We start from the raw sequence: 23,979 nt of genomic DNA, 5'->3' as shown, positions 1-23,979 counted from the left end.
CTTTTTGCTGAGGCCCTTGCATGCTCCAGGTAATGTCTGTCTTCCCAATCTGTAATGGCTAAGAATATCTTGGTACGTGTTCAGCTCCTCGCTCGTCTGAAGGGGCTCTCTGCTCGACGAGACCGCATTGGGGTCCCGGTGTGTGAGTCCTCGGGCCAATGCGTGCGCTGTCTCGTTTCCCCGGAGGCCCTCGTGGGCCGGAGTCCAAACAAGGTTAATTAGTTCTGCCGGTGTCGGGCCGGAAGTCAGAATTTTGACTGCTTCGACAGATACCCTGCCTGCGTTGTAGTTGCGGATAGCCGATTTGGAATCTGTTATAATCACCCTGACATTCCGTTGAGTTCAAGCCAGCGCAATGGCTACCTCCTCAGCCGCTGTTGCATCTCTCTGTTGGGTGCTGCAGCACGAGACTCGGTCTCCGCCCTCCCTGGTCGCTAGGGCTACGAAACCCGTTCTGCCTTCATATTCCGCCGCGTCCGTGTAAACCACGTCCTGTCTATTGGCAAATTTTTTCTGCAGAGCTTTCGCTCTGTCCTTTCGCCTACCCTCATGGTGTACCGGATCCATATTCCTTGGGAGTGGTGGGATTCTGATTTTGTTCCTTATGTCTGTTGGGATATTCTCCGTGTGTTTGAGCCGCGCTCGAGGTTCTAAGCCTAACTTTTCTAGTATTTTTAGCCCCGAATGGCTGCGTAGGAGTCGTTGTTGTTGCGCTACTCTGGTAGCCTCAATGAGCTCGTCCAGTGTGTTCGAAATCCCCATGTTCAGAATTTTCTTGGTGGATGTGTACGGGGGGAGGCCCAGAGCGGTTTTGACGCCTTTCCTAATTAGGATTTCAATCTTGTTTTTTTCTGCTTTGGCTAGCCGTAGGTATGGTGCCACGTATGTGATTGAACTAGTCTTAAGAGGTTCGTCTCCTTCATTCCCGCGTGTTTATTTGCTATTCTTTTGAGTAGCCTACACGTCTGGCTTACACTCGATTCGAGTTTTCGTATCGTTTCGGTGTTCTTACCGTTTGTCTGTATCCTAAGACCCAGTACTCTAATCATCTCCACTGAGGGTATTTTGTCCCCGTTTACCGTTATCCCATGTTCATGGGGCTTTCTTTGTCTCTTTTGTGGGCCGAGGAAGAGCGCTTCCGATTTCTCGGCAGAACATTTGAGTCCTATTTGTTTTAGGTACGACTCAATTTCCTCGGTCGCTCTTTGGAGGGTACCTTCGATGTGCGCGTCACTGCCTCTGGTAACCCAGAGGGTGAGGTCGTCCGCGTATATTGTGTGGTTGAGCCCTTCTATACACGCCAATTTCTGTGGTAAGCCAATCATTGCAATGTGAAGAGTGTTGGTGATAGGACCGAGCCTTGGGGAGTACCTTTGTTGCCCAGCCTTATGCCTTTCTCTTCCTTCCCTCCTAGGCTGATAGTAACTGTTCTGTTTGAAAGAAAGTCCTTCACGTAGTTGTATACCTTTCCCCCTACATTTAGAGTTTCTAAGCGTTCTAGTATGGCTGCGTGGTCAACGTTGTCAAAAGCTTTGGCCACGTCAAGGCCGACTATTACTCTGGTATCAGCTGTTTCGTTGTCTAGCACTTGTTCTTTAAGTTGAAGCATAACATCGCATGCAGAACATTGTGTCCTGAATACGAAGCGAGACAGGTGTCGCCATCACCGGCCGATTTGGCAAATAAAATGACAGCGTCGACACCGATTTATCGGCGGGAGTCCCAGAGGCTACTGCTCCGCCATTCATTTGAAAACGGCGGCAATCAGTCCTTTTCGGTAGTTTGTATCGACTGACGGGAATATTTTTAAAATAAATTTATCTGCCATAAATGCGTTTTTAGTGCCGGCCAAACATTAAAGTCACTAGAGAGAGCCAGAGGATCAGTTTTTACTGAGATCAATTACCGGATGCAGTTGTTCCCAGTGTCCATTTTATTATTGCGTTACGTTACTAAACAACTATACAAGCAAAGTTATTCATTACCAAAAGTAACTGAAATACTCCGATTCTATTACAGTAATTTAATTACTCTCATATGTGCTTTTCGGTAATGTCACCCGCAGGTCATGAGCTGACCTCCCAGTTTACCACGCCTCATGCGCCTCGTGGTTCTCAGCGGCCGAAGTGCGGAGACTATGCGCACTTATCGGGGCTTGCGAGTAAACGCGGATCTTTCGCTTCTTGTGGGGGTCAGGAAATCTGCATTGATTGACACCGACAGCTTAAACGAAGCGGATGACGAAGAGGCTTCACTGCTGCGAGGCCGTGGATGAACTGCAGTGCTGAGAGAGGGCAATAAATACCGCGCTGCATGTTGAGTCCTCCTTCGAGTCGTAGACGTATTTGGCGGTGCTTTACCCGCCGAGAACGAGGATCTCTTTGTAAGGCAGGACAGAATATTTCTAGTATACCCTGGATGGAAGCTACAGCTGGCCTTAGTCAATTAGTGCTAGTTACTTATATTAAAAATTAGCTGAGGTTTAGCTCTAGTTAAACTGGGCAAGTTGCGCAAGCAAGCAGCAACTGTTTTGCCCGAGGCGAAACGCGCGTATTTATTTCCCGTTTCCCTCCCGCTTCCTCTCTCCACATTCTGACACATGCGTCGAGAGCGCGCGACTAGACGCGCGGCAGCGGCGGCGGCGCAGCGACGGTCCTGCCGCCTGGTGGAGCGCGGCTGAAACGGTTGCTATGGCAACGGCGCTCCATCTGTTTGACCCGTGCCACCGCAGGGAGCTACGCGACGGCTCGAAACCTGGCGCAGTATTGCTTACGCAATAAAATAACAGGCTGCGATTGCCGTTTCTAAGGAGTGCGTCTCAAATGGGAGGAGGATACAGCCACACAGCCTGTTGCGGTAGTTGGTGAGACATAATCGAAGCCTAATCGCCAAACAGACCGCACTATGCGGAGCAGATGGACGAAGCGCCCACTGTTTGCCTTCCCTGCTGTTTCCGACCAACCTTGGGGTACATTTGGTCCGGGTCGTAGCCGCACTGGAAGGCGGCGATGTCGTTGGAGTAGCACGCCTTGAGCGACTCTGGCCGGGACAGGTTGGCCGCCGTGTACACCACCTCGGCCAGCTTGCCGTTGACGCTCTGCTCGAGGGTAAGGGTGCAGGCATGCATTTATTTGCATTGGGCCGAAGCTTTGAGCACCACGGGGTTCGTTGCCTGTCTCACACAGCCTGGAGAAAACTGCGCTAGTTAGGGCACGCTAGGCCCGTCCGTGAGTTAAGATTAGTTCTCCGCGAGTTAACGCAGGGAAAAGGTGAACCTCTTGGAAGAAACGGGGTTACTCGAATGTCGTTATTCGTTGTATACTTCATATACTCACGTGCGACTGATTGTCTGAACATTTTGTGTTCATTTCCGCGTTGTCGCACTGCTTTTATTTACTTTTCCTAATACAATGATGATAAGAGCTCTCACTGCAGTATCTGCTGTGGGACCTTGTGCTCGATATAACCAAGCCATGTGATTTAATTTACCATCAAATATAATAAACATTCAACTTCCTTGGACGTCACTAGGAGACTTTTCACTGGTTGATTCAACGAGACGCAAAATTAAGACTTGTCGTGAGGAGTACTTTCACGCGAAAAGGAGTGATGCCGTATCAGAAATGCTGCGTCATGATGCTCTACCAGGAGTGAACATGATAGGAACGCTGCTTTTTTCTTCGTTCTTTTTTTTTGCCTGCGCCACGCCATGCAGCTGCAGGGGTTACTCGCCTTCACGAGCTGTAGTTTGACGAGCGAAACTTTCGGCGTGCGAGTGCTAAAAGTAGGCTCGATGGGGGGCAGCGAGGCGTTGTGTGTTCCTCCTGGTTCTGCCACGCCAGACACAACAGAGCTCGCTTCAGAAGGCTTAACGCGCCAGCCGGACCAGTGACATCACCTCCGTAACACGGCCGCTCTATCACTTCTCCGCTAACGTATCAAAGTGCTGCGGCTGCGCAAAACAGGAGTCCTAGAAAAGCTGTCAGACGAGGTGCTTACCCCGAGGTAGTGGAAGGCGTGCGCGAGGACCACTGGGTGCTGGTAGATCTTGACGACCAGGGGCTCGAGCAGCTTGACGCTCTCGCCGCTGCTCTCATCCACCGCCTCGTCGATAAACACGTACAGGTCTTCGTCTTCGACCTGCGTCGCCAAGAGGGGAGGGTGAGCCTGTTCTTGAGCGCAGTGCCTTTTCATCCTGCTGTAAGATTTTCTCAGAACTCAAAAGGAACACGGTATCCTGAGCTGAAAATGAAGTATTTCCTTGTCCGAGTCAAATAACATATCGACGGCAAGCCATAACGTGCACTTCCTCTCGCATGTTGTCAGTCTCTACTGCGCTATACCGGTGCCTCCTCGACAGAAATAGCCTCTGCACTCCTCCTGTGACGTCACACACCGTGCCCCGTTGACCGCATCACCGCATGAATTTAAACACAAAGCTAAAGAAGCGACGGCCTCACGCGGGCAAGGTACGCGACGTCACAGGAGGAGTGCAGAGACCTTTTCTTTCTAGGAAGCGCTGGCTGTACCCAACAAAGATGGTGCCCTACATTGCCAGCCGGCGCTTGAACCGAACCTTTCATTCACTATGACGTCACACTGGTGCCTCACTGCTCGTTGTGGGCCGATAGCCTAGACTTGCGGTGACCATGCAGCTCTGGAGCTTCGAGAACCTCGACGAGAGCGCACTCTAGGGAAGCACTGGCATAATTTTCTTTGATTCGCATTTGGTGATAACGATAACGTTTATTTCTGTGCTTGGATGTTTGTACAACGGTCATGATGCTTCGCTATAACTTTCTAATCAGCAGCAAATGACGCTGAGCTTACAGCATTGTGACCTGAAGGAGTCAGAATAATAGTAGATACAGTGAGGCGGGAAAATGCCTTAGCATTGAGTTCGGCTTCATTTTTAACAGCGATGCTGTTTAAGCCGGAGGTTGTTCCCTTAGTCGTGCGCAGCGGAGGCTGTTTTTGCAGTACCTCTCTTTGTTCTTTCACTCCCACCTTCCTCCCTTCCCTTACGGCGCTGTCCAGGTGTCCAACAAGATATGTGAGACAGTTACTGCGCCATTTCCTTTCCTCAAAAACCAGTTTATCAATTTTACGGCATCTTCGAAAGCAAAAGTCGAAAGATTAGTGCGTGGGACTGAGGAGAGGCCTGAGCGATGACGTATAACTGGCCCCCTGGGACAGTGGACACCGTCGTGCTTTAAGCTACGTGGTGGTAGTGGCAGATGAGCGCTGCATGCATTGGCATTGACAACGTTGAGCCAGAAACGCGGCACTGAAGCCATAGTCCACCCGCCGCGGTGGCTCAGTGGTAAGGCGCTCGTCTACCGAGCCAAAGTACCCGGGTTCGAACCCGACCGCGGCGGCTGCGTTTCGATGGAGGCGAAACGCAAGAGGCGCCCGTTTGCTGTGCGGTGTCAATGCACGTTAAAGATCCCCAGGTGGTCGAAATTATTCCGGAGGCCTCCACTACGGCACCTCTTTCTCTCTTTCTTCTTTCGCTCCCACCTTCCTCCCTTCCCTTACGGCGCGGTTCAGGTGTCCGCCGAGATATGTGAGACAGATACTGCGCCATTTCCTTTCCTCAAAAAAAAAAAAAAAAACAATTTACCAACCAGTTTAGCCATAGGCCGTCGGCGTTCATTGTGTTCTTTGGCCTTGGCGTTGCCAACGTTTTGGACTCCGATGATTTTAAGAAAGGAAGCGCGCATAACTGGCTTCCTTGGTCAGTGGATGCCTCATTCGCGGTTTGAGGTATACGTGGGGTGGTGAGAGAGATGCGGGCTGCATGCGTTAGCACTGACAACGTTGTGGCAGACATGCGGCACTGCTGCAATATGCCGGAGTGTTCATTGGGTGAGCGAACTCTCGCGATCAACCATTAACTGCCACCTGCCAGGGTGGGCGCGCTGCCAATACAGTGTCCGGAATGCACTAAACGTTACAGACACCAAGCCGCCCGATACGCAATAGCTTTCGATCTCTAACCAGGTTCAGCAGTAGTTAAACCGCAGCTAATATTAACAGCGATGCTGTTTAAGCCGGAGATTGTTCCGTTAGTCGTGCGAAGCGGCATGTTCGTCGTGCGCAGCCGTGGCTGTGTGTTCGCAGTAATGAAGAATGGCCTGAGGGGCGAGTTGTTGCATGATGAAATGAACTACGGCGCAGCAAGGACACTAACAAGAAAGGGACACCACATGCGCACACTATCAACTTTTTTATTACACGCCACCTTATGCCACCTTTGCGTATAATAAACAGTTCGTAGTGTGCGCGTGTGGTGTCCCTTTCTTGTTAGTGTACTTGTTGCGCGTTGCGCCGCCGTTCATTTCTTCGCAGTAATGAGGCCATCCACGGACGCCTGACGCCCCCTGTCGGAGCGGATGACAAGTATTGTATTAGTTGTCAGTTCAGACAGGGGGCGTCAGGCGTCTGTGGGTGGTTGAAATTACATGGGAAGGGAAAAAAAGTACCACAACTGTGGGGGTACACAAAGGATTAAGGCAAGGTTGTCCTCTATCACCGCTGCTGTTCATGCTTTATGCGATCAATATGGAAAGCAGGCTACAAGGAAGTAATCTAGGTTATAATATGTCGTACAGACTAGGCGGAAATGTAGTTGAGCAGCGGCTCCCGGGTTTAATGGTTTGGTTTATGGGGTTTAACGTCCCAAAGCGACTAAGGCTATGAGACGCCGTAGTGGAGGGCTCCGGAAATTTCGACCACCTGGGGTTCTTTAACGTGCACTGACATCGCACAGTACACGGGCCTCTAGAATTTCTCCTCCAAAGAAATTCAACCGCCGCGGTCGGGATCGAACCCGCGTCTTTTGGGTCAGCAGCCGAGCACCATAACAACTGAGCCACCGCGGCGGCACGGACGCACATTCTGTATAGCTTAGGAAACATACTGCGTCTCCTACAGCCGTTAAGAAGCCCACCCAATTTACAATTACGGGAACTGTTAGGCCTAAGTATTTAACGGGTACAAGTGGCTTTGGGAGCGAGTTGACGGCGCGAAATGAGTGCAGCGGCGAACACAGCGCGTTCCACGCAGCGCTCGAGCGATGCCCACCTGGTCGGTGTTGTTGATGCGCAGCACGATGCCCAGCTTCCTGTTGCACGCCGTCAGGGCCGGCTCGGACGAGAGGAAGCCGTGCACAGCGCCTCCGCTGCGCGAATGGTTGGAGGGCGCCGCCTCGCACGGTACCAGGACTACCTTGGCCGTGACATCGGGCTCCGCATAGACTGCGAACACGCCGCACAACAGAACGAGCAAGAGAGAGAGCCGGGACTTTCGGACACCATCCATAACTGCCACACTGACTGGATTGGATTGGATTTGGAGAATGGTACGACGAAACAGCGCTGACGGACGGGACGGAAGAAGAAGAGACAGACACATGCGCTGAACTAACAACAAATTCCAATTTCTCGAATGAGACTCACTTTGTCGGTTCCGCTTCTTCTCTCCTTCGGTGCTAGCGCCAGAGGTTTCGCATTGCATCAAGTTTGCGATTTCCTCCACAATTACATAATTGCTACCGGCAGGTTCCCTTGCTAATGGTATCCAAAATTTCCGCATTGCAAAATCATTCAGAATTTTTCTTGTATTCAATTCTCTAATCTTTTCCCGTTTATTCTTCCCATTCATGTTTTCCCATAATTTCTTTTTAATCTATAATTCCATCTCTAATTCCTCGGAATACGTACCCAAAGTTAAATCATTAGCTTGGCAACAAAAGGTAATCCATTAGCTTGGCACCAATTCATCTCCTTTGGGCTCTCCTCACTGAACCCTGGCCAATCCCCCGTCGTGGGTATGTGCCATGCCACCAAGAAAACAACAACAACAACAACTAACAACCAAATGGTTTATTGCGAAATAGGCGGGTCAATATAAAGCACAGAAGGGAACAAATGCGGGACGAACATGACATTACATACATAAAGGGACCTATCAAATCATCACTGATTAAGAAAGGCGATCTCCTGTGGGAATAGAGAAACCGATGGTTGGCTTACGCATGAGTTGCCTGGTTGTTGTTGTTGTTCACCTCGTAGAATGGCGCATATCCACACAGGGGGATTGGCCAAGAAGAGGGGTGCATAAATAGTTTTTTGATGAAATTTTCTTTTTTTTCTGGAGAAGATAAATAAATAAACTAAGTAATAAATAGAAAAAAAAGAATTCTGGGGAAGAGAAAAGTCAACAGAAAGCAGAAAGATAAAAAAGAAACGGGAAATGCATAACGCGCGCAGCAGATGGACTTTGTGATATTTTTAGCAGGAAGTTTAATAATAATAATAATAAAAAGTAATAATAGTAACAGGGAAAAATGATAATGATAATTAAAAAAGAGAAATGTTAGCAAGGTAACCGATTAGATTCCATTAAAAAATTTTGAATGGCGGAAAAAACAGACCTGTGGCTGTATCCGTGAATGTCCGTGATCCGTGTATACTCCGTGAATGTGAAAAGCCTCCGATATCAGGCGCGAGGTGTGATCGCTATACTTGGCGATGATAGTGGTTCGGTTCAGATATGCCTCACAGTCATTGCAATCTGCGGAATGAATAACTATGTTATTTCGGCGTGACTGGTTTTCAGTATCTTTCGCGTGTTCGCGTGGCCGTTCATCAACGCACCATCCCGTGTCCCCGATGTAAAAACGGCCGCATAGCAGTGCGACCTTGTCGACTACGCCACAGCAGCAGTTGACAAATTTGTTTCGGTGTTTCGTCTGACACGCTTGCTTTCCACTTTCATTGTTCACTCTCTTGCACAGGCCTCCCAACTTGTTCCTGGCAGAGAAAAGGAGCTTCACGCCGGCTTGTTCACAATCTTTTTCAGGTTGTGCGATACTTGGTGAACATACGGAATACACGTGATGTGCTTATTGTCTAGTTTGCGCGCGACCTTCTGAATTCTGCATTCTACTAGTATCGACTCTGCTACTCTGGGCAAACTAGACAATAAGTCTCCTTGTCTTCTAGAACGCCAGCCTCATTTCGGTATGCATGTCGTCTGAGGTCCTTTCCTCTTGGAGTTGTTGTTTGCATCTGCACCCATGGAGTGGCCTGGATACAGTTCTTCCTTTTTCTTTTCCTCAATACGGCGATTGTCGGCCCTCTCGCGCGAATGCGATTAGAGTGAGAGATAGCTGTTCCAGTGACTACGATATCGCGCACCGGTTCCTACAACTCTCCCGTATTCGATTGCAGTGCTCTGAGGGCCGGCTCTCCTCTGGGTCGAAGTTTCCTACGTCACCAAACGGAGGAGCGGATGTGATTCGCGATCTGGAGCCTGTATCCGCCGTTCGCTTTCTCGGGGGCGCCGAGGGGAAGATTGTTGCCGGTTCCGGCCGCGTTTCCCACAATAGAGCGAGAAGACAATGCAGCTCGCGGAAGAAACCGTTCTATTTCCGGTTCCCCTGGGTTTGCTTCTTCTTGTTTCCTTTTTTTTTTGTTGCATATTCTTCTTCGTACTTGGGTGTTCCTTCTTTTTCGGGAGAAAGCTGGCTCGAACTGACGTGTGCAGTGAAGAGGTGGTACCCTGATGGGCCACTTCAATATGAAACGACGCAGATCAAGTGCTCGTAGAGACTGTAACGGCCGCTCTCCGGTTCCCGCGGGGGAGGCGTATACGTCTTTTGCTTTCGGGACACCAGTGGAAGATGTCAGCCTCGTACAGTTCGGCGCGTGGAGCCGACTGGAAATGCCGCGCGACTTGTGCAGACACAACCGTGGAGAAAGCGGCTCTTTGGGCGCCGTCAGATTACATATTTAAGATCAGCCTTTGTAAAAAGTTTGGAGCCTTAAGGGTTTACTTGTATGCACGCTGAGCGGCTTCTCATGCACTGCTAGAGTTCTAAAGGTGAGAAAACTCTCGTTCTCAGTCTTCCAGTAGCACTTCCACGAATGCTACGGTTTCCTCACACAGTGATTTAGAAGGGAAAGCCTCTGGCTGTTTACTTTGACAAAGACTACATTTTGAAATACGTGAACAAGATATTACGTTAGCATTCGTGCAAACTGACACTAGGGCTGCAATACCGCAAATGCTTCAATCAGCAAAAACGTGAGATTAACGCAGTGGGAAGCGACGTAGACTTGCACACGCATTACCTGCCTATTGAATGCGCCTGTATTCCTTTTGCCTCATTAACATTGCTATTTTTCACGAGATTGCAAATGAGGAAATCGTTTGAGAAATAAGAAAGAATCGGAGGTGGCAGAACAGTGAACACCACTAGAAATGAACGAGTGATTTCCTTGAAGAAGCGAAGTGACTAATTACCTTTTCCGTAAACAAGATCACCAGCCAAATATATTCAGGGAGATATATATATCACTCTGTTATTCTTGATTGATTTTGCCTCATGTGAAATAACTCAATAAAATAAGGAGAAAATGGGCTAGTTGATTGAGTAATTAGACGCCTGACTGGCTGAGTAAACACAGAGCGATGAACGCACGCACGGTCGAGTAGACAGGGAAAAAATAGGACTTTTGTCATCATTGCTGACATGAAGCAGTGCTTAAAAGAGCAAGAGGAGCGCATGGAACTCAATCCTTGCAAGTCCCCGTTGTACGTGCAAGGCAATGAGCCAGTGTTGCTGCGTGGTGGGGCCCCCCGTACGCGGCCGCAAAGGAAATTCCTGGGGCACGATCTGGTAAGCGCACTCGCCTAGAAGCGTGTTCGGCGAACCCATCTAATTCGGTCCATCGGCATAAACTACGTGAGGGCGACGTCAGGTTTCAAGATACCTTCCTAAATTCTCTTTGAGAATGGTTATAAAGTCGCCTACTGCGCGCTGCTGCTAAGTGATACATACTACTATATTATATTTATTCTGTGACTGCTTCTGTTCAATGCTTGTTACGAATTCGAACGTACGGTTACGTTCAGGTACTGTGGTGGCTTGCGAAACTGCTCTAGTTGTGAAAAAAGAAGTTGGAGCATCATGAAGTGGTCACCTTGGCGAATCCCCCAATGTGGGCCTTGTCTTAAGACGAAGAGAAGAATAAGGCGAAGAAGAAGATGCACCCTAGCCAATCCCCCGCCGTTGGTATGTGCCATTAAGCCCGAGGACATCATCATCATCATGAAGAAGTGGTCGTTAATGGTTGCACGCCCTCAGTTACTTCGCTCGCTGTCGTTTGCATAAATTTGGACTGGAAGGTTACCAAACAAGTCTGTTTCCGCCTATTGTCGAAGGTTTATTCTCACCTTTTTTTGTCAATGGCACTTTTTTTTTTTTTCCGTACTGCACCTTGACGCCGAAGTGGCACTTCACGACGTGAAATGCTCTCGCTAAAAGTGGTACTAAGGTTGCTCATCTGACTACGTTGTTCACCTCGCTAAGCGGGAAAGAATAAACGCAGAAATAAAGACTTCCAAGCACTAACGGTAGCAGCCTCAGAGAAAAGAGAAAGGAAAAGACTGCGCGGAGAGGAAGTAATAATAATTTTTTTTTTTCGACGAAAGAAAATGGCGCAGTAACTGTCTCCCTCTCTCGATGGACACCTCAACCGCGCCGTCAGGGATGGATGGATCGAAAAACTTTATTTCAGAGTCAATCGGGGGGTCGCAGTACTTTGTCCTCTTCCCTCCCGCGAGGCGTCAGCCGTAACCCCTTGGGACGCGGCGGCGGCCAAAGCTTGATTGACGATTTTTCTTTGGACTGCTGAGTCTGGGTTCTGCATCAGAGCCGTGAGGGAAGGGAGGAAGGTGGGAGTAAAAGAAGAACTTATCATCATCATCACCATCATCATCATTTATTAACCCTTAAGGGTCCCGTTAGGGACATTACATAAGGGGGGAGGTGGTACAGGGGTGTTCAGCAGTCATATATGAATATAAATATAGAAGGAATATAGCAATGCAGAAAAATATAGAAAATATAAAATATAGAACAGAAAAAAGTAGAACAAGACGGAAAAAGACAGAAGTAACAAATTCAAATAACCAAGTCATGACAGAGTGCAGCATAAATATAAACAAAAACAGATTACAACTTTGGAAGTAGAACAGGCTGGTCAGTTTGCAGGGCTTGGAAGCTGACATAGAGTGCAGGAAAAAATTATTTGTCGTTGAGATGGTCGATTAGGAGCTGTCTGAATCTGGAAGGATTAGTCTCAATGAAAATGTGTTCGGGGAGGTTATTCCAGCTTTCTATCGCACTGGGAAGGAAAGATTTATTGAAAGAAAACGAAACATATTTTGTGAATTTTTTTCTCTCGTATGCGAGAGGGCTTGCGTCGCTGCTCGTGTTGCACTGTCTGGAAATTGCGCCGAAAACCCGTTTTTTTTTTGTGCATTGTTTCTCCATTCAATGCTCTCGATTCTCTCACCTTCTCTGCCGGCGCCGCGCTTGCTTCTGAGCGGCCGAACCTCTCCCCGTGCACCCGATGCTCAACGCCACGTGCTTGTCTCCTTGGGGACTTCGCGAAGGACGCACTCCTCTGCGAAAGCGCGACCGGCCTGGAAGGATCGATGGCTGTCCAAGGGGGAAGGTAAACTCGAACGTGACAGGCTTTCAAGAGGCGACCCACGCAGTGTCCGGCGCAGCGTTGTTTTAGCTTAGCGCACGCAAAAGCTGTGCGTACGCTACGGGCGCACCTTACGCGCAGTGCCACCCGTCCTGGCAACGACAGTTTAAGCTGGGAGTAGCGCCCGGGAAGCGTAGGATACAGTGGCGCCAGCTAGCGACAGCAAGTCAAAGCTCCTGAACTTTGTACTGAGGAAACTTTTTCCTCTTCTATTAATGGCATTGGTGGTCGCATTCGAAGGCTTTGTTTCTTTTTTAATGTAAATCAAGCGAATCAAATGAAAATATAAATTATAGCGCAAAGTTGGAGAAGTACTTTACCGGAGGTCGTTGCTATGACGACAGTGTACGCCGTAGATAGTTAGGCTTAAATCAAGAAATTCTTGGATTTATCTAAAAAACGATGACTATTTGTCCCATATATCGTTACGGAGGGGTGAGAATGCACAAAATAAAAGTGAATACAACCGTTTAGAGCGAGCTATCGCGTCGAAAAATGCAGCGGCGATGCAGTATTTAGTCCGAAGCGGGCGTGCAGGGCGCCGCCATGTTGCCAACGTTAACCACGCAAGCCACGCAAGCAACGCAACGCAAAGTCCGCTGGCTTGCGTACGTACGCAAGACGCAGGGCTCGCGCTTGCGTTCTGCGCATGCGCACTACGGTCCCCGCAAGCTCCTTGCATACGCTAAGCCCTTGCGGACGCACAGCTAAAACTTTCTAATAGTGCAGGCATCGAGGCGCACAGGCAAACGATTCTTCTAACCTGCACCCGCAAAACGTATCCCTAGTCGTAAGCAGTGCTCATTGCTTCGGACGCAGCCGTAATAAGTTACACGCTGAAGCACGTTAGTGTGTTTTCAGCACTCGAGACGCTCATTTAGAGCACAAGCCGGCCGATCTATGTGGTCCCAAGAAGTGCGTAATGCTGGGTAGAGGCAGACAGGACATACGCACGCAGCGCTCCCTTACAACAGTGGTTTGTTCCGCCCAGGAAAAGGTGGTTTTTATGCCACGGTATCACACCCTGACCATCTGTGCAGAAACAATACAAGCTAGCAACAAACATCCCCAAGATACGCGAGTTCCTTTGATAGGACCACTGAAGGGTTGCTTAGACAGTTTTTTTCTCCCCAAAAGTTCGATATATTCGGCCTCAAGGATTTCACTTGTCAACTGGTTTTGATGAAATTTTAAAACACATTTCTTAAATATTTATTAGCAGCGCTGTACATTGACAATCACTGCAGTGGGCTTACAGACTTTTTCCTCACATATTCTACACATCACGGCTGCGTTCTCGAAACCTATCATTCAGACGTATACACATTGCTTTCCGCATGAAAGAGATATCTGGTATACAACGTTTTCGACACAGTCAACGAATTTAGTTTCATGTTTCTTTGTATGCGGTCCTTATAGGAAATTGAATTTCTTATTTGACTTATCTGCCATAATTCGATGTTTTGTCGGACCTCATCGCAAACAGTTTGCCGAACAGAGGTGCTAGAAAACACTAGAAAACAATTTGACTGGTTCTTCGCGGCCAGTTATCAATACTGCTTTAGTGGACCGATGTACATAAAATTGGCTGATATTTTCTTTGCTCTTTCTTTCTTGGTCGTCAAATATGCGCGGTCATGTGCCGCTCCTTAGCGTGCCTAGTTTACTCTGCCTCTGTCTCTAAAGGCAGAAGCATACATGTTAGGAGAAGGTAAGTGACGCCGATTCGAACCATCCCATCCCGCACAAAGCATCTGTCGTGACGTCATTACTGAAGAGAGCCGACTCCATATGTTCCTCAAGTGAAGATAAAAGGAAGGAGAAGAACCGAGTCATTTCTGACCTCCAAAAGAACGGCTACCCAAGCTCATTCATCCGGCGCATTATCAGGAAGCAAGAAAGGCAAAACAAAATCCGGTCTATTATTTCCTCAGACGCATGCCAGAAGCGGAAACGTGTTTGCATCCCCTACGTGAGAGGCGTGAGCGAGACGCTCGGTCGCATTCTCGGAAAAGAAGGGGTGCTGACAACGCACAAACCGACCAGCACTATCGGTCGCCTTCTCCCCCGCCCAAAAAACCGGCAGCCCAGAGAAAAGGCCCAGGGCGTCGTGTACAAAATTCCGTGTTCCGTCTGCCCGGCGTCGTACATAGGGGAAACGAAGAACTTCGCGGAAAGGATGAACCAACACAAAGCGGACGTCCGTCACATGAATCGTCAACGCAGCGCCGTGGCCGAACACTGTGAAGGGTGTGACCACCCAATTGACTTCGACAGCACCATTGTATTGGAAACGGAAGCTAACCCACGCAGGAGGCTTCTACTCGAGTCGTGGCACATACAGCAAACACGAGAGAATGTTAATCGTTCCCTGGGGACTCTCCCCTCATCCTACGTCCATGGGCTGCGGCCATTGACCCGCAGGTCCTCCACACAGGGGCTTAAAAAGCCAAGCTGCGCTCGCCCGTAGTCACACCGTGAAGAAGGGGCCGAGCCGGTCCCGAAACGTCGTGTTTTTCCTGTATTTTACTTGGTTGGCGTCACTTACCTTCTCCTAACATTAAATTTCCCAACCAGACAGACTTCTGTCGAATGTTTTCTTTTGAGAAGCATACATGCAACTGAGAGTTTGTATCGAAGAAACGTTGCCTTTCCCAGAGATCAAATTAATTATGAGAACTTACACCGGTGGCTGAGTTGCATTCCAAACACTGAAAACCTGAAAAATTATCCACATAGAACATACGGCACCTCTCACAAGCTAGAACAGAGAACATGATTGTCGGTACCGTACACGTGGCTGCACTAAGTGCGAAACGTATAGTCATTTGAATTTCTTGTCGAAAAATATTAATCATTGAGGATTGTATTACTGCGGGTCTCGATCACTCATGTTGTTATGTGTAAACGGTCGTTTAGCTTGCTGACAAGAGGACACGTTGAAGTGAGAGCGTTGTTGAGCGAGTGGGTCAGACACTTCAACAAAGGGTACTGTGCACGCACAGGCAAGTATGAGAAGATTAACACAACAAGTGCATCTGCACTTGTCAAAAACTAAACAACTCCGGCACACATTGCGATACGGCTAAAACTGGTAGCAGGGCTGGTTGGGGATTGGGGGTGACGGGTTGTCGTTTTGTCGCATTCAACTTCACTGGTAGCTTGGAAATTTAGTGCAGAACCACTCATTGTTTTTCTAATTTTAGCCACAAGCGGCTGTTTGAAATTTTAATGACGATCAGTCAGTTTAGGGAGAGCATTATAAAATCGACGGTACCCTGCAGCATTTTTGTTGGACCAATTCGTGCATTACTTTCAACCTTCCGGCGTTTTCAACGACTTTAGATATTGTGTTAGGGTGACGTACGTGCATGACTGGCAATAAGGACACACAACTGACTGTTTTTTACTGCACGAAAAAAGAAGTGATTACGTCCGCACGCGTGTCATCAAAACAGGAGGTAAACCAGCCAGGGGGTGCATCAGTGACCAATTGCTAGATGCGCTCAAGGTTCTGCGCGGCGCTAGTAAGCGTCTAGTGAAAAGGAGGCGAGCTACGGAAACCAATAAGCGACTTTGTTTCTTTCTATCTATGCTACCTCTGTTTTCTGGCTTATCTGGTAATCTTCCTCACCAAATCTGTTCATGATCCTTTACTTAATCTACCGCATCGTCCCATCTTATCCCTGTCCTCTCTTCTAATTTTAATGCGATAGCGGTAATGTCTGATGGGGGGAAAAAATGCGTGTCACACAATTCTCAGGATCTGAAGTGATGCCGCCAGACCGGAAGTGACCAATATACGTTTCGAAATATCTTCACTGCGTTCGTGTCACCCCCTGTATACGCCTTGGGGGGACACGTCTAACCATCAGATAGGTGACAAGAAGTTGTGTGCAGACAGACGTGTAGGGTCCGCAAAAACAGCCACGAAATATTGAAACAAATCTCGTTGTAAAGGCATCAATCGCTTCTAAAGCTGTCGCATGTCAACGCATAATGTTATTAGTGTAGTGTTGTGTGTTACGGTTTCGGTTTCAACACCTGTACTCCAACCTACATGGACATCATCCCGCGCAAGGAATGCTGGGGTGTGTGCGTCCGGCGAAGGAAGCCGGTGGTGTGACTGTGATAGTAGTGATGTAATCTATATTAATCGAAAGGAATAAATGCTGGCAAGATGTTACAATTAGGTCTCCCTGTTAATCTGTATGCAGCGGTATAGTGCCGACACACACCACTGAGTGGAAGGCAGTTGCGGCACCCGCGACCATTCCTCTCGCCTGTATTTGTGATAACACAGCCAGTACCGCTACTGCTGTTTGGCAATACAGGGAGAAGAGTACGGGAACATAGGTGCTCATTTGTCCCAGGTTGGTGAGCGCAGGGAAGCCGTTTACGATCCTAAGCTAATACCCCTGTCACACTATCAAATTTAATGTCATTCGAACCTAATGGCATTCGATGCATTGAATGTCATTTGGTCTCTTCCAGTGCTACACGGGAAAAAATAATATCATTCGAAAATGATGGCATCGACGATCAGTGAAAAAAAAAAATAGTCCAACTGAACGACATCAGCGCGCATAAAAGATGTTTGAAATTGTTGTGCAGTGTTTCAAAAGCGGGTGAGAACATTTGTGTGCCGTATTATAAGCTTAAAATATTATTTCCGGCCATTCTGCACCATTTTAGCCAACGAAAGCCAAGCCAAGTACAAAGTCAGCCACAATCTGATAAATGTAAACAAACAAAATGGCTGACATGGCGGCGCGTGGAGCTTGCAAATGACTTCCAAAAGGTGAACTGCTCAGTTACGTCTTTAAGTACCTTCGAGCTTAACGAACATGGCACGTCTACCAACAAGAATCACGCAACCCAAAATGACCGACGGTCGCGGGAAAGACGCTGCTTCACGCTCGGCCGCTGCTGTTGGCTGCTGCTGAGACCGAGAGTAATAGCTATCCACGACAGCCTCTAGTGTGAACAGATTCACACCAACGTTAATCTTTTTCATCAGAACTAAATAAATGCACTTTCGAAGTTTCGCAGTGTGCACATTATTTTTTCGCGTCGCTTGTTCCTGCTGCGTATCTGGTGTCCAGAGTACACATTCGATTCGAGACCGAATGCGAATGAGTTCCCCTAACTCATTCGATGGCGAATGTCATTCGAACCTAATGGCATTACATGTTCCCGTGTAGAAGTAGATTAATGACATTAGGTGCTAATGTCATTCGATTCGAATGACATTAAATTTGCTAGTGTGACAGGGGTATAAGGCATGGAAGGCAGTTGCTGATGTACCGTCTTTGTCAAAAGTAACCAGGCTGAATGGTTTGCTTCTAGCTTGTATAGTGGGGCCCTTGTGGCTTTCCTAAAGAACAAAAGGTGTTGGAAGGTAAGAAGACCGCCAGTCCTTAATTTAACAACCCTTTCAGCTTCAGGGAAGCTGTAAGGGCTCCACTGTACGAGCTAGAAGCAAACCATGCAGCCTGGTTACTTTTGACAAAGACTGTACTTACATGCCAACGCCTGAAACTGCAAACGTACCCGTCCGGACACGTATAGCTTTGACAAGGTGTGATTTTGGGGCTTTGGAACTCGCACTTACAGATACCTGAAAAGATGAAAAACAAAAAACTGCGACTTGTAGGCCAACTGCGGGACTAAGATAACAATAGAAGAGAGAGAGAGGAAAATACACTGGATAGTAAAAGTTGATTAAGATGCTTTATTTCAGCAGATTAGGTAGAACTACTTCTAATAAATGGTGTTTTTATTCTAAGCTCTCGCAGCAGACAACTTTGTTGCTGGCTCGTCGTGCTCTTTCTAGAAGTCGCAGCGCATTGGCTTCGCCGCCAGCGTCCTGCGCTCAGTGTGCCGGCGGCGTCGCATCCTCGACGAGCGAAACGAGAGCGGACGAAACACGTGAGCTGCATCCAAAGGTGCCCCCCCCCCCCTCACCATCTCCTCTAGCGAGGACGATGTATAGTCTGCATCGGGGACAACAATCGGAAACGTAGGAAGGAGGAGAAGGGTTGGGAGGATACCGCGTATTTTCTGCCGCGGCGCTGGATATGCATAACGCATGGCCCCCGGACACACATCGTCGCACAGCGCGGTAAGAGAAAGGAAAAAAAGAAGCATATTGGCTGTATTAGTTTGATCGAAGGGGGTGGTGCGCCCGCGCGGTCGAACGGAGCGAGCGCTGGGTCGGCATGCCGCGACGGTTCGTCGCCGGAGCGCTGCGACATCGCAACAGGAAGGGGAGCCCCGTCTGACGATAAGGTGTGACGACAACGCTACCGTCTCACTCGCCCAGCTGTTATGTGCGCGCGCTCGGTCGTGTGTGCGAGCAAGCGCTGCGCTCATGTGACGAACAAGGCCGCGTTCTCCTGTGTGGTCGTCGCGTCTGGACAGTGAGCTCGGATGCTGCCACCGCGTGTGAAACAAGGTGAGGTGAGGTCACAGCTCGGTAGGACGAACGGAGGAAGCGCGGACACGGCGCTGATCTCAAAATAGTTTGTTCATGCCGACGCCAGAAGTACGTAAATGAGATGTAGATGAAATTTCACTGCAAAGCCAGCCGTAATTTCGTTGCTGAAACAGCAATCGGCAAATTTGTTGAGCACTGAATGGGCATGAATTGGGCTGCGTTCTATGCGCTTCCAATGTTGGCTTTCACCGGAAAGCTTAAAGTCAGCGCAGTGTTCGTGCTTCTTTCCTGCCTCTTCGTCGTGTTGCAATACGAAGCCGACTCATCCAAGCCTATGCACTTGTGCCTGACACAGGAGCCGAACTGTTTACGCACTTTGCGCAGAAGGTCGAACAGCTTAATTGGCACCAGCGTCCCCTTTGAACCGCATGCTTTCCGGTGCGTTGTTAGCTCGCGGGTGCGTGCACATTTGATAGGAGTCTGGCACGAGCAACACGTTATTCAGTGCGGCACGGTTATGCTGGCAGTTGGCCCACTAGGAAAGACAGTACGGATGCTGATGTTGTATTTAATATATTTGCATATGCGTTCTCAAAAGCATGTATTACCGCCTGGTGTCCTCAGGTGACAGTACAGGTATATGAGGTCCTCAGGTCCCTGCCGGTCGACACGCCAGTTCACCGAGTCAGTCGCAAAAAGCTTGGACTGCCATCTGAGCGTGGAGCCCTTTTGCTTCCTGTGATATTGCCTCATTCTTTTGTTCTTTTCTTTTACCCTCTCCACGTAGCTGTTAGCGCTCTAACGATTTACAGTTTCTTTTTTTCTCGGGAGGTAAGAATAATGCCACTTGGTGCCCCCAACCCGAAGTGGCACCAAAAGACAAGGGGGTTGAGGGTTCATGCGCCCTGACCGCTGCTCGTGACTGGGGCGTCGGCTGTGTTCCGTGGTAATATTGTTTAGCTTGTTAGGAGAAAGGAAAAATTACTTTGTCTTGGCTGAAGTTACATGCAATGATTTCCACTCATCCTCGAACCACGTTGGAAAATAAACATATCCAGGCTTTTAGACAAAAATGTGGAACATTGGATTATCGTAATGTCCTCTTACGGAAATATTGAGAGTATTGTTGCATTTACACGCGTAGCAAAATCTTTCTTTAAAAATTTTCCATCGCTCATATCTGGTAGTCAATACTGCCATAGAAAACCAACGGTGAACGTTTTTGGCGATTTAAGAAACGTTAATACAGAATTCTTCTTCCAACAGGAGGTCTGCGGATATATGATTGCCATAGTAAAATCTTACACTATATAAAAAAATGCATTCATAAGCACTTTCTCGTTGAAAAATGCTTTTGTCCGGAATTGTTTGTTATAGTGTCGAAGCACAGAAAAGCTGGCACAGTGTGCAGAATGTTTGGCCGTGCTTTTCACATATTGTGAGCGGAGGTTCGCCCATTCAGTAAGTGAGCAAAACAATGAAATGGAAGGGGATTTCCTCCCTGCTATGGTTTTCATTTTTTTGTGATTTCTCTTCATTCATTATCTACCAATCTAGCAAGAACCCGTTTCTTCACGCACACGCACACGCGCGCGCGCGCGCACGCACACACACACACACACACACACACACACACACACACACACACACTCACACACACACACACACACACACACACACACACACACACACACACACACACACACACACACACACACACACACACACACACACACACACACACACACACACACACACACACACACACACACACACACACACACACACACACACACACACACACACACACACACACACACACACACACACACACACACACACACACACACACACACACACACACACACACACACACACACACACACACACACACACACACACACACACACACACACACACACACACACACACACACACACACACACACACACACACACACACACACACACACACACACACACACACACACACACACACACACACACACACACACACACACACACACACACACACACACACACACACACACACACACACACACACACACACACACACACACACACACACACACACACACACACACACACACACACACACACACACACACACACACACACACACACACACACACACACACACACACACACACACACACACACACACACACACACACACACACACACACACACACACACACACACACACACACACACACACACACACACACACACACACACACACACACACACACACACACACACACACACACACACACACACACACACACACACACACACACACACACACACACACACACACACACACACACACACACACACACACACACACACACACACACACACACACACACACACACACACACACACACACACACACACACACACACACACACACACACACACACACACACACACACACACACACACACACACACACACACACACACACACACACACACACACACACACACACACACACACACACACACACACACACACACACACACACACACACACACACACACACACACACACACACACACACACACACACACACACACACACACACACACACACACACACACACACACACACACACACACACACACACACACACACACACACACACACACACACACACACACACACACACACACACACACACACACACACACACACACACACACACACACACACACACACACACACACACACACACACACACACACACACACACACACACACACACACACACACACACACACACACACACACACACACACACACACACACACACACACACACACACACACACACACACACACACACACACACACACACACACACACACACACACACACACACACACACACACACACACACACACACACACACACACACACACACACACACACAGGGAGAAAACATAAAACATAACGCATATATTCGGCTTTTCAACCGGGGGCCGGTTTTCGTCAGAAATGTCAATGACCGGCCACCGGTAAAAATGAAAAAAAGAAGTGCCACAGAAATGGCACGTACCCGTGCTCGGCGCGCCATGAATCACACTCCTGAGGGATGCGAGCGCATAATGATATCACGCTTGCAGTGCGGCCACTGGGCATCCTTCTGGACTGTGACTCATCACCCGCCGCGGATGTTCTGTCTTTGTCACTCTTATTTTTTCTATTTTCCTCGAGTTCGAACTAAGGCGCATTGCAGCAGCCTCGTTCCGACCTTTTTAGATACTGGTCTGGAACAATCGTGTACCAGTGTGTGTGTGTGTGTGTCTGTGTGTGCGTGCGTGCGTGCGTGCGTGTGTGTGTGTGTGTGGGGTGTGTGTGTGTGTGTGTGTGTAGTGGTGCCTTTGTATAGTGAGGATGACTGCATGGAGGGAAGTAACATCTAATGCGCGGAATGGTGGTAATTTCAGAAAGAAAGCAGACGACTTTTTGATATCTGCACAAAACAGCAACCCAATTTTTTGGCGCGATGGTACCGTACAAATAGAAGTAAGCATTCACTTGCATTTTTAAAAATATATTTAGGATCAGTTGTTTATGGGGGCTTAACGTCCCAAAGCGACTCAGGCTATGAGGGACGCCGTAGTGGAGGGCTCCGGAAATTTAGACCACCAGTTCTTTAACGTGCACTGACATCCCACAGTACATGGTTCACTGTGAAGGGATGACCGAATGTAAAGCTTACGGATAACAAAAGAGAAAGGGTTAAGAAAAGTGGGGCATGAAGCGCCATAAGACAGAATGAAACTCACAGCGATCTCACGAGCGAGAGCCTCAAAAGAGCTGGCACAAAATCTTTCCTCGCGGTTTCGCTTCAGGCGAGACGCAAGGTTTTTTTCCTCGTAGCCCTGCCACTGCGGCGGAGTCCGCGGACTTTCCCCAAACAATCTGCCCTGTGACGCAACGCTCTCGGTGACGTCGAATACGAGCGAAGGAAACGCGCCAAGCATTCGTAGCTAGAAAAACTTGCGGGCCCGGAGCTCCAGGTTGGCAACGCACGCTCTCATGGTGGTGGGAAGGCGTTTTTTTTTTTTTAATAAGCAACTGCTACTGCCCTACCAGCTGCCCTGCAGGGAAAGCTAGTATTTGGCTGCCTCTTAAAATGCGCGTAGGAGATCGAATACGCAGTACTCAGTCCGCCGACGAACTGGGGGAATGCCCCAAGGTTGAGTTTGTTTTAATCGTCGAAGTAATTTGTAATTAACATCCACCTGTGCGCCAGAGGCGACGGAGGAAAGATACAGCTTATAGCTTCCTTTTGCAGCCGTGTGGCTGCGCTGAGGTACGAGTACAGTGAACTGGGCTTATTAATGAACGTTCGGAAATAAAACAAAACCTTGAAGGACGGGACGCAAAGAAACGACAGCCTGAGCGCTGACTGTCAACAGGCGGTTTTAATTAAAGAAGCGCAGAAGACGTAGAGGACTAACACGCCATGAAAACAAGGACATGGAAAAAGTGCACGCAGTGCTAAAACAGGGCCTATATTATACTGCATCTTGTTTACTGCGCTCTACAACACCGCCGATGGAACAAGAAAACGGAGGTGCATGCACTAATGAAGCGCGCGCTCAGAACTGTTTATTATACACGTTTCTTGCATGATGCAAATTTTTTTCGCGCATGGTTTGTCTGTTGTTTTTCTGATGGCTTCATTGTTGATGCGTATACTCGTTTGTGAAGGATACACTTTGCAGTAGCACAGTGGTCTCGGCCATTCGGTTGCTATCCTTGGTGCAGAAAAAATTCGCAGCCCAAATGAAACGCACATACAGGAGCAGGAACGAGAGAAGTATGGTGTTGTCTTTCCTTCGTCCTTGTCTAAAAGTCGTGCTGTGCTGTATTCCTAGCTCTCATAGAAAGTACTACTTCCAACCACTTCTGTCAACGATAACCACGTGTTAAAGTGA

The 23,979-nt window shown here is 48.5% G+C and overlaps 2 protein-coding genes across 8 annotated transcripts in view; one reads left to right on the top strand and one right to left on the bottom strand.

Annotated features, from left to right (window-relative positions):
• The window catches only part of LOC149331049 (hapless 2), a 45,073-nt gene extending 37,239 nt beyond the window's left edge, over window positions 1-7,834 (bottom strand). The window contains 3 exon segments of the mRNA XM_089559546.1: window positions 2,963-3,097; window positions 4,000-4,140; window positions 7,087-7,834. Coding sequence (XP_089415672.1) covers window positions 2,963-3,097; window positions 4,000-4,140; window positions 7,087-7,665 — 855 coding nt within the window. The 5' untranslated portion in view covers window positions 7,666-7,834.
• Window positions 1-23,979, top strand: part of LOC149331048 (transmembrane protein 229b-like) — a 33,848-nt gene that overhangs the window by 6,203 nt on the left and 3,666 nt on the right. The window contains exon 2 of one of the 7 annotated variants that reach the window (XM_089561800.1): window positions 7,111-7,363. The exons of 1 other annotated variant lie outside the window; for it this stretch is intronic. The gene's annotated coding sequence lies outside the window, so the exon portion shown is untranslated. 5 more of the 7 variants (XM_089561799.1, XM_089561802.1, XM_089561795.1 and 2 more) reach the window with 5 other exon arrangements.

Source organism: Amblyomma mixtum, chromosome 9 (assembly GCF_055824585.1).
Source record: "Amblyomma mixtum isolate Tamu chromosome 9, ASM5582458v1, whole genome shotgun sequence".
Lineage (NCBI taxonomy): Eukaryota > Metazoa > Arthropoda > Arachnida > Ixodida > Ixodidae > Amblyomma > Amblyomma mixtum.
This window is presented reverse-complemented; position numbering and strand designations above follow the sequence as displayed.